Here is an 11,130-nt window from a genome sequence, read left to right on the forward strand (position 1 = left end):
AATGCGCTGCTTCAATCACGATAAGTCTATCTATTGATTATTGCTTAATACTATTTTGGGGATTCCCGCGAGTTCGTGGAGTGCGCGGTGAGATGGCGCTCGTCCAAGGCGATTAAACGTTCGCCGCGTCGGTGTGTTCGAGCTTTCCAGCGCTCACGTAAATCTTGCAACTGTGAGCTCAAAGCGCCGTGTTGCTGGCGAATAGTAATCGTAGAGTCAGCCTTGATCGTTTCAAGTAAATCGTCGTCGGCGAAAGGAAGACGTTGACCAGTCATGCTTCGAAGTTGGATGCGTTCGCTTTCCTTTGCCATTTTCTCTTGATGAATGATCTCTTCGTCTCTCTTGGCGTCGAATTCGTCGACAATCGCCTCTTCAAATTCCAAGTCGCGAATAGCGCGCTTGATGAGGCCTTCTTCGCCCTCTTCGCGGAACTGGCGAACCAACGTTCGGGCAAAATCATACCATGCCCATGCGTGCAGGATGAACAACAAGGCCGTGATGAGATCGACAAAAGTCGAGCCTTGTCCACCTTGTTCGCCTGATTGTTTGAAAATCAGTCCGCCGGTGAATGTTGCCATAGTAGCAAGTAAGCCATGTGTCTCGATCTTTGCGTACTTTTCGCCGGCATACGGTTTTGCGACGATGTGGAATACAAAGAAAAGTTGCAACATACAATTCACCGTGTATCCACCAATGACTGCACTTCGTCTAGATACGATCACTATGAAGATCAGGATGAATTTTCTCGCGAATATGACCCATTCCCACCACCACGCGGACTTGACATTGATTCCCTTGAAGAGCAAACCGAGACGATATTGCACCATTGCTGAATCGTGCTCGCCGACAATGTCTTCTCCGCGAGCGAGCTGCAGCAAACCGTATGGAATACCGACGATATACAGTATAGCCCAAACGATGACCATAAACAAGTAAAGTGAGTAGGCGGTGCCCCGGCATTGGACCGAATAGTCGGATACAAAGTGTCGATCGCTGTCGCCAGACGTACCAGTGCACTGCGTGAACTCAGCCAAATATTGAACAAGGGTGGGATAGAGAAGCCACAGAGTCGCGACGAGCCATGATATTACTATGTCGTAAGCTCTGATGTTTCGCACTTCTTCAAGACCGACATCGTGCTTGTTCACTTTATTCGTGTTACCACTATCGATGGCGTTTGTTTCTTCATCTTCAGCAGAATCATTTGCCTTTGTCTTCTTCGTGGCTTCCACTCTAGCTTGGGCCGTTGCCTCTCTCAACTCTTCGACGTACTTGATAACCGTGAAGATGATGAACAAGAATATCATCAAGCCTAGTGGGAGCAACTCGTGAAACAGTAGATTTCCGTAAAACTTCCAGCCAATGGCGCACTTTGCTGACGCCGACCGTATGTCAGGTAACGAAAGCTTCTCGGCGATAAGTAAGAATGCTTTCATCGAATCCGGCCATGCGAGGTCTAAATTTTTCGCCAACGCTGTCATTTGTAAATAGGTGACAAACGATTTTATCATGCCGACGACTTGTGAACTTCGGCGTTGATTGACAACCCGAATGAGCCACACCAGCAACAATATCCAGAGAAAGTTGACGACGACGATCGGAAAGTTGAGCACTCGATATGCTCCTGCCGAACAATCGTAACATTTTGGTGGATATGCTTCTCGAATGGCGTGGTACGCATAACCATTCGCACAAGCTGCGCACATAGCACCAGTGTACCCTGCATCAAGACATGTGCTGTTTACGCCGCCTAGGCACGCGTCAGGGTACGGACACGCGCGAAATTTCAGCGTTTGTCGGTCAAATCTACTGAAACCAGGAAGCGCTTCGACATTTTCGAGCTCATCACCGTAACATTTTGCACCTTTCGGGCATGCCATACATTTGTAATCATCGAGTGGGAGTTGTCGATAATAGCTCTCGAATGGGACACTCGTTTGAGAGATGCAGTGGCAGGAACTCTTGCTCACGTGACCAAGGGCGCCTAAAAGTTGCACTCCTGACTGTGCTTGATATGTTTGCCTCAATCTGCCGTCAACTCGCGAAGTATCCATGGAGATTGGGCACGACGTGCATGCTCCGTCACCGTGCGCCACTTTGTAGAAGCCATTCTTGCACGGCACACACATGCCATACGGGTGAAGAGCATCGAGCCATCGAGATGACCCAGATGTAGCTGTCTTATATAGAGTTATATTCGTTTCGACATAAATGGTATCGATATCTTCAGTATATCCCGTGCCTCCACTAATGTCGGCGGTGAAGCCAGGAATGCACTCGCACACGCCAGAGCGAAGCACGCTGTTCGGTTTGACTGTTGAGCAATTCATGACCGTCGTTGGAGTTGAAGGTACGATACTCACATTCAACGTTGAAGCCGAAAAATTCAGCTCATAGGCATTCGCGCGCTCACCGATGATTGTGATTGAATCGAATTTCGCCAAGCCGTTCACCATCGCCGCCTCTGTCCCTGAAATGCTCGCCACAGCGGGCGATACACTGACCGTAAGCGTCGTATTGATATCGACGCACACGTTTCCTACAGAATCGATCGCCGCGATGACTGGTGCAGGCGAAAGTGCGAAGTCATTTTCGTTTATGAAGGGAGGTGCCGTGACGACGGCCAACGCTGTCGGCGCGCCAGGGACTACGGTGAACTCCAACATGTCAGTCTCCAGCACAGGATAGAGCGCACCAGGACATCGACTTGAGCCACATGATGAAGCGAATCGCAAGCGATAGGTCCCAGCTAATGCATTTTGAATATGCAGACCGACATTATAGTGTGTGTCGGGCGCAATACCACTATACCCAGCCTCCCTGCAATATGATGGTGCGGGGTTGGTGTACACCACTCTGTACGTGTAAGCACCAGTCGTGGGATTACTGGAGACCACAGTCCTCGGGCTAGAGTCAAGTGAATCTTTGCACCATCCCACTCCACCATTTACTGCGAGAAGAGATCCATCCCATTCGGCTTGCAAGGTTGGTAGCACACTTGCCCGTGGTTGATCCTCCGCTGGCACGAAAGAAAATAGCTCAACCGTGATGTTACGCGCTTCGGTGTCCCACATCGAGCCCACATGATAACCGCCAGGATCAGTCATTTGCACGACAAAGTCACGAAGATCCAGGGTTTGCGCTGCGATATATTGTGCAGGATCCCGACACAAACCTCGGTCGACACGTGTGAACGAGTTACCGGTGCACGTGTCAAGCGCCGCTGGGTACCCAGCGCTGTAAGTCAGTTGTGTGGAGACCGAATCGAGACCCGCTGTAGAAAACGTCAATGAGTACGTTCCGGTGCACGGTCGATAGAATACGATATCATCAAACACCGCTGTGCCCGCAACGATAGTCTGAGGTGTGTATGATACATTCGTCTCAAAGTTGCAAGCGCTCACGACCACGCGCTCCGCCTTTACAGAAACTTCGTAATTTAGGTTGAGCGCATTCAAGCCTGCATCGACCACACGAATCTGAATCATACTCAATTTTACTTTTTTTGCCGTGGAATACGCAGTCTGCAACGCGATTGCTGCACCGCTGGCAGGTGACGTGAAAGTCTGAACAATTAATCCACCATTAATATTTTGCATGAAAAAGAAAAAATAAGTAAGCCTTACCGGTGAGATGAAAAGCGCACTTGCAGTGCCAATCGTAATCGTAAATGTACGAGTCGCGGGCGCAACGCTGAGCCCTAACGCGGTACAATTGTCGCAGTTGAAAGAAATCACATAATCCCCGATCTGTAATTAATTGTGTGTGAGGATGAAAGTTCTAATGAAATCTGTCATCAATGGGAGCGTACCTCTGGGGCATTGATCACTGTGTCACGAAGTAGTGTACTGTCGGTTCCCGCCGCTATGACGCCATTTCTCCCGCTCGTCGCAAACGTATGCCTACATTTTGAATAAAATTAATTAATTCCGGTTATGAATTAATTAGAATCGAAACGTACCTTTGACCCACGATACTGGCGATAATACTGTACTCGTGAGTGTTAAGCGACCCGAAACGATTACCTGCGTCATCTGCGATCGCAATTTCGAAAGGGCCGAGGGTTGTTGATGCCGTCGCCGGGTATGATCCTTGTGGTGAATTTGCCACGACCAGTTTAGCTGGATCTCCTAACGCCACTGTTACCGCATAAGTCGCAACGGCCTTGCCGTTGAGATAAAATACGATATCGTGCTGCTGCGCAGTCGGCGCGAGCAGCACGAGGTTCTTAAACTCAACGACGCCGGGTGTGCCGCCCTGTGTATTTAAATAAGTTAATTAATTGTTCTCCGTGAAATAAATAATTCATCGCGTTCGAGCATAGTTGACTCACCTGAGTTGCACACGTCGTAGTGCTACCACACGATATCGCAAAAGTTTCCCCTCCTATCAAGGGATTAATTCCCTGTGGATAAGCCGCCAATTCGGCGGTTTGGCAGACAACAAATATTTGTGCCCCGGTCGGCGAAGCCGAAATAAAATTCCCTCCGCCATCGTAAAGTCGCCCAACTAGAGGACTAGAAGCGTTCGCAATCGATGTTTCTAGCTTAGATTTGAATGTTCCACTACCTTGTGTTTCGTCGAGGATCAATTGTGCCGCATTTCCCAAAGTCACGGAAAAGTAGTACTGTGCACCCAGCAGACCCGGCGAGTGGATGTCGACGGCGTACGTACCGATGTACGGCTTGGCGATGTGTAGTCCATCAAAATAGCTTCCACCAGACTCAGTGTTGGCTTCAAAAGTCGCCACTGATGTACATGATACTCCATGCAGTGTCGACGATGTACTGGCAAGCCCAGCACATTCGCATGCGTTGCCTTCACCAGTTCTTCTGCACAAGGTGACATTTTGCGGCGATAAGTGCACACGTCTGCTAGGACATGTCTCGCAAGCTTTCGTTTCAAGATCATCGACGGGATTGAAAGCTCCGTCGAGAATAGTCACCACGACTGGGTACATTGCAACGTCCGACGCGGCGCGATATTGATGACAAGTGCAGTTGACATTAGTTTGGCACGCTCCGTCGACTGTGGCGCAGTACGGCAGTAAGCCGAGGTGATTGGATCGCCCTGCCGTGATCTCTAAATCCACGCTTGCAGACCTCAAACTCGAATCGGACGACACGAAAGTCAAATTGTACGTTCCTTTCTGCGGCTTGACGAGATGCAAACCTGAGAACGTCGCAGTCCCAGCGCTCGAAGTGGTTTCCACAAGAGAGCCGGTCCTCGGGTACAGTGAAGTATCTGTGTATACAGTAAGTACCGACGTTCTTGCGATTGTTGTCGCATTTGCACCGAGTATGAACGGATGAATTTCGACGTTTGTGTCATTCATCATCGCCGTCAACGTAACTCCGTTCGGCAAAGTCCCCGTCGGCGACTCATTTCCCGCCCCATCCACCGGTACGACGACGAAGTCATCCAGAGGCACAGAGTGCCCGGCTGAGTATGCTGTTGCCTCGGATAGTTGGATGCTTTCAGTGAATGATGGTGAAAATTCTAAGACTTTGGGGCTGGTGACCTTGAATCCGCTCACGGCTCCAATCAAAACGCTCACCGTGAGAACTGTACTTTGTAGCTTTCCCACGCGCAACTCGCCACTCACTTCAGCGCCAGTCTCAATGACATTAAGGGTGTGCGTACCGACTTTCGGTGAATTTGCAATCAAACCCGTGAAAGAAACTTGACCGTTGCCATTCGTGAACATCGCAGTCGTTCCAGAAAGTTTCAAAGTTTCGCAAGTCACTTGAATGGTACGATTTGGCGCTACTGCATCCGTGGTTGAGTGACGATCCGCGGTTCCCATTGAATTGCCGAGCATATCTTGAACGTATACCGTGAACGAACCCAATCCTACAGATTGATCAGCTGTTACCGATGATAATATCGATTGACTCGAAGCTAGTTCATATCCAGCATCTCCAGCTAGCACATTCACCACTTGGAGAACGGGTGTTAAATCGCCAGACGAGAATGTCAATCCGAACTCCCCGACGACAGGTCCGACTACTTTGAGATCAGAAAATCGCCATACACCGCTGTCGTCTCGTTTTACTTGCAAAGTACCATCCAAAGTGATACCAGCCGATGCATGTACGGTCACAGTACGCGGCGTAATTTCCGCCGCACCGACAAAGTTATTCCCCCCGTCGTATGCGCCAATGATAATTTCACCTACGGATTGCTTGGGTGCCTCGGCGTAAACTGTTCTCTTACTATACGTCCCATTTATACGAAGGTAAGACGGTTCGCCGATCTCCATTTGCATAATTGAATGCGCGCGATATCGAACTCCATTCAACGTCGTCGTAAACTGAACAATGTACTTTGAAGCCTCGCCAAAGTCTCCTCGTGTGGCATCGCTATACGTGATATCGTCCGTGGATCCTACAGCTCGTGAACCAGAAGGTGGCATAGCGACAAGTCTGAGATCTGAAAATGATACTCGACCATCATTAGTCGTCTTGTTCAGCGTTCCAGTGAGCTGGGCTCCGATACTTCTCTCTCTGTAGTCTTCGTTGCTGTTGAGTGTACCCGTCACGAGTGACGCTTGTACGGTGACGTCATCAAGAGATAGCGTCTGAAGCATACTTCCACCGATGTCAACGATGTCGACTGTCAAATGTCCGATCGATACGTTTCGGGCCGCGTCGAGCACGACGACATCTGTTGGAAATAACGTAGCACTTGATATCATAGAATTCTCCGTCGCCGCGCCGGGTGTCACCTTCAAACCACCGCTCGAACCTGGTGTTACGGATAAATAGGCGTGTGCAAGTACACCAAGGTCATCACTACATGCACCATCATCATTGGTACAATCGGTTGCGGTAAAAGTGATCACGTATTCCCCAGCGGTTGGTATCGAGGATAGCTGTGGAGTGAATGTTGCGATGCCGTCCGAAGTCTGCACTGATGACGTTGCCTCGGTGATAGCGACCTCTGACGGCCCAGAAATACTCGCCGAAATTGTGTAACCTTTCGTACCTCCTTGACCACGGTCATAGTTGATTTCAGTTCCATCGATATCCACAAGTCCAACCTTGAACGTTCCAAGTGAGAAATCTGTCGCGGCAACTCGAGCTTGATGCGAATCCGGTCCACTCAAGAGCTTAACTCCAACTGGTGGTCCATGAAGCTTCAAAATCCCTCCACTAACGTAATCAATACCGTTCAGTGCAACTGCGACCTGCGCATCTTGCGGTTGTCCGTTCGTAAGCCATGGAAGCGGACTCCCAACTGGATTGGCGCACCTTCCATTGACTACATTGCACACAGGACACTTGATTTCTGACGAACTAACGAACACCGCACTGGTCACACTCGTCGTGTTATCGTTGAACTTACATTTTAAATCGGGCGAATTCAGAAACGGACCTCCGAGTATGCGAAGCAGTACTGGCGCGAGATCGGCATCCTCGCCTGTGAGAAGAACCTTGGCGTCATCTGAACCAATCTTTGTACTAATTATGACGGCTGGATCGTGATAACGTAGATATATCTGACCAGAGTTCCACAGCGAGTTGGTCCAAATGCTTGTTGGATCGCTCGAATCGGTTGGTAATCCATCGAACGATATTTGGACTTCGCTATAACCTATAGTGGAGGAGTTTGAATTTGACGCCGACGGTGCCATGCATGAGAGCTCTGTCGCCGAAACATAAGTTGCTGGCGACCAAGATGTCTTCGAAAACCCATTATTAGCGTCATAAGTGTGTCCAAACCTACATGAAATCGAATGACTCATTCCACTGGCAAGGGTAGGCGAATAAAAGCCAGATCCATGAATTTTTATCGGCGTTCCAGACGTGAGCGCGCTGATGTGAGTCGGCTCGATCCCCGAAACGATCACCGTGGAGTACTTTGTGTACGTCGTACTCGCCGCAGAACTCACCGCGAACACGCTGCGCTCGCCCGGTACGGCGCTGATGCCACCGATGGTGTGGCTTTCTTCAAATGTCCCCACACGCTTGAAACAACCGCTTATACAAGCACTAGACGTGTCCGTACCCCCTATTTCGATCTTGACGATCCGACTCTTACCGCTTTCACGCGATCCCACGGCCCAGTACATGAAATCTTTTTCTCCTGCCGTCGCTCCGGTTTGAACGGTAGCGCTCAGAGCATCACGCTCTCCGAGCGCTGCGTCAAGAGCAATCACGGCGAGTGGACTATCGCCTTCAGCAAAATTCAAGTCAAACATGAAGATGCATGCCGCGCGATTTTTACACCCCGGACAGTCGCCGTCTCGACCTGAAGTGCCCACGTATCCATAGCCGTTGTGCTTTGTGATCGCAGTAAACGTCGAAAAGCGTCCTTGCTTTGAATCGAGCTGCCCTTCGCACGCCTCGAGCACCTTGACGTTTGTTGAGTCCAAATACATTTCAACCCCATCGCCGTCACGAGTCCCTGAGTTTGTATTCACCTTGAACAAAGTAGGATAAAAGGTTTTGCCATCGGAGTCATCCAAGAGGGCAGATCCAGCGAAGATGACATAGTTGACACCTGTTTGAGTATGCGCCACACTCGTCTCCAACCTCATGGCGTCCGGGGCAAGCGAACATGTGGGGCATTTAGTGCTCAGTAAACCCGGAGCTAAGAAGTTTATTCCTTTATCGTTCAAACTGCCGTCGACGTGACCAATGACGCTTCGCGACAGACCGTCTTCGTGCGTGGCCTTGTACACTATCATGCCGTTGGCTGGGTCTGTGCCCATGGCATCCAAAATGTACTGCTCTTTTGAGAAAGTCGCACTCGCCTGACCATTTGTCAATGAACTGAGAACGCAGTTCGCCCACTGCGATGAATCTGATGAGCATGTAGTACCGACATACTTGAAAAGCGAAAATCTAAACTGATTTGCCGTGGTCTGATGCCACATGTTCACTGGCACGACGACGCCCGTCAGCGCTGTCGACAAATCGGCAGCCATTTTAGCGTACACTCCGTACCAACCGCGCGACTTCTGAGGATCCACATGTCCATATGCTCTCGGATGCTTCGCTGCGCACCCGCTCGAGATCCCAATACCGCAAAAATTTGGCAAAGGTGTTATCGACAATGGCACCGCGCCCGTTGTCTCTCGTCTCGGTCCGTTCGTTTGTCCCCAACCTCTCGCCGTCACTGCGTTTGAGGTAAAAGTCTCCGGATACCTCGGATCGACTTCGATCACTCGCGTTCCATTAGCATCTTGCGCGTAGACGTAAATTACGTTCTTTCGCGTGTCTACCATGACGTCTTCGACGTACTTTTCGTCGTACGCCGTCCCGGCGGTGTCGTACTCGTACCCCGCCGTCCCATCCAAGCGCGACTCTTTCACCACCGATGGCGTGGGAACATCGCACGCAAGTCCTGCCCATCCTGCCTCGCACGCGCACACGCCGTCTAAGCCGCATCGCCCCTGTCCAGCGCTCGCCGAGCACCCGCGCTCGCAACGATTGAACGTCAAGCCTTGACATGAGTGCGCCAACGACGCGATGACGACGACGAGCGCGACGGTGACGAGCGCTCTGAACCCTCGGCGCGAGCTTGTACGACCGTTACCACCCATCGTCGCGCGGCGAGCGGCGCTTGAAGTCGCGCGTTCCCGCACGCTCACCCCGCGTCCCGCGCGATGGCCGCGGCTTCCGACTTCACGAGACGATGCGACGCGCGCTCGAGCGCGTCGTCGGCGCGAGCGGCATGGACGACGAAGCGAATGAGCGCTGAGACGAAGTTTGTGTGTTATACACGCACCGCTCGGCGTCGACGCGGTGGAGTGACGCGGCGACGCGTTGACGCGAGACTCGACCACCAACGACTCCAAGCGACGAATGGAATCGTCGCGGCCGCCTCGGCGACGCGGTCGTTGGTTCGTTTGTGAGTTTATTTTCGTTTCAACGAGTTTTTACGCTTTGAAGAGTAATAATGGACTATTATTTTAGATATTGAAAAAGGAAAGTTGCAAACCCCAAGTCATGTCGCGAATCGCCCGTCTCGGCGCCCAAAGGCGCTTTGAGACGACGAGGTCGAAGACGCTAAACGTGCGATTTTGAGACGACCGCTCGATCGCGTGCGACGAATTTGAGTGAAACTTTGAAATAATTTGAAATTCACGCCTCAAGTGACGCTTGAGAGAGGTTTCTATACATTTCCAGAGATTTAACGGGATGGTACAGCGCGTCGCGGCGAATCGGCGCAAGTCTGGGTACCGCGTCAAAGTCAAAGGCCGGACGCCAGCGCATGTAAGCTACGTCGGGACCCAAATCACGGAACGAGAATGTGTCGGAATTCACCGTGAGGAAAGTTGGTAGGAATGCCTCGTGATGTCCGCTGCTTCTGGTAGAAGTGGAGAGGTGCGCCACCGCGGCGGCGGCAAAGTTTCGCGAGATCCGAAACGCGGGCAACAAGGCACTTTGCTTGCACCAATTCGGAAGGCCTCGACAGTACGTGCAAGATGGCCAGTGATTCCATGCCGTCTTGTTTGAGTACCGAAATGTTGTGTTGAAAGCGATGAGATCACTCGAATCTGATTCGTATTTCTCAAAAAGCGTTTGCCACGAGCCGGTGAAAACCACGTCGGGCTCGATGATCCAGCCGAAGTCGATCCACGCTTGATCTGGCTGCGTGAGCCATCTCAAGGCTCTTGGCTTCACTGAAGCACCGTATATTCCTGAGAACAACTCGAACGAATGACTTCCGTAACGCAATCGTTCCACCTCCCGAGAGGCTTGCACGACTGTCGCGTCGTCGGCAGTTGACGTGTTGAACCAAGGGCGAAACTTGCCTTCATAAACCAACACTTGGGCAGAGATTCGTGCAGAGCGAGTGTTCGAGAAAACCGTGTCGCGAGCGAGGCGGTGCAGATCGTCTAGTTTCCTGTCGTTACCAACCGTCAGAATTACGACTGTGTGTACGCTACTTTTTGTTTCTGGAAGGGGGTAGAGAAAGGCGAAGAGAAACGAACCACACACGAGCACAAGGAGCAGCCAACGCTTAGTCAGTTCACGAGCCCGGCGCTTGCGCATCTAAACGCACAGATTCAATAATCGACGCGGAGTTTTTTGTTTACATCAGCGTGCGCGCGCAGAGGTGCCGTTTTAGAAGTGCCGAGGCTCGAGGGCGCGTCGCGTCGCGTCGCGTCGTATCGCG

At 51.2% G+C, this 11,130-nt stretch overlaps 2 protein-coding genes across 2 annotated transcripts; both read right to left on the reverse strand.

The window, feature by feature from the left end:
* Positions 1 to 50: 50 nt before the first annotated feature.
* Positions 51 to 9,550, reverse strand: OSTLU_27805 (predicted protein; the record flags this gene model as incomplete). The annotated part of the gene is made up of 4 exons (XM_001421710.1): positions 51 to 3,749; positions 3,812 to 3,902; positions 3,962 to 4,257; positions 4,334 to 9,550. 4 exons carry the CDS (start codon positions 9,548 to 9,550, stop codon positions 51 to 53), a joined length of 9,303 nt encoding a protein of 3,100 aa, XP_001421747.1.
* A 541-nt stretch (positions 9,551 to 10,091) lies between these two features.
* OSTLU_27806 (predicted protein) lies at positions 10,092 to 11,006 on the reverse strand (the record flags this gene model as incomplete). Its single annotated transcript, XM_001421711.1, has 1 exon — positions 10,092 to 11,006. One exon carries the CDS (start codon positions 11,004 to 11,006, stop codon positions 10,092 to 10,094), a length of 915 nt encoding a protein of 304 aa, XP_001421748.1.
* Between the last annotated feature and the right edge of the window lie 124 nt (positions 11,007 to 11,130).

The sequence above is a fragment of the Ostreococcus lucimarinus genome, chromosome 15 (genome assembly GCF_000092065.1).
Source record: "Ostreococcus lucimarinus CCE9901 chromosome 15, complete sequence".
NCBI lineage: Eukaryota > Viridiplantae > Chlorophyta > Mamiellophyceae > Mamiellales > Bathycoccaceae > Ostreococcus > Ostreococcus sp. 'lucimarinus'.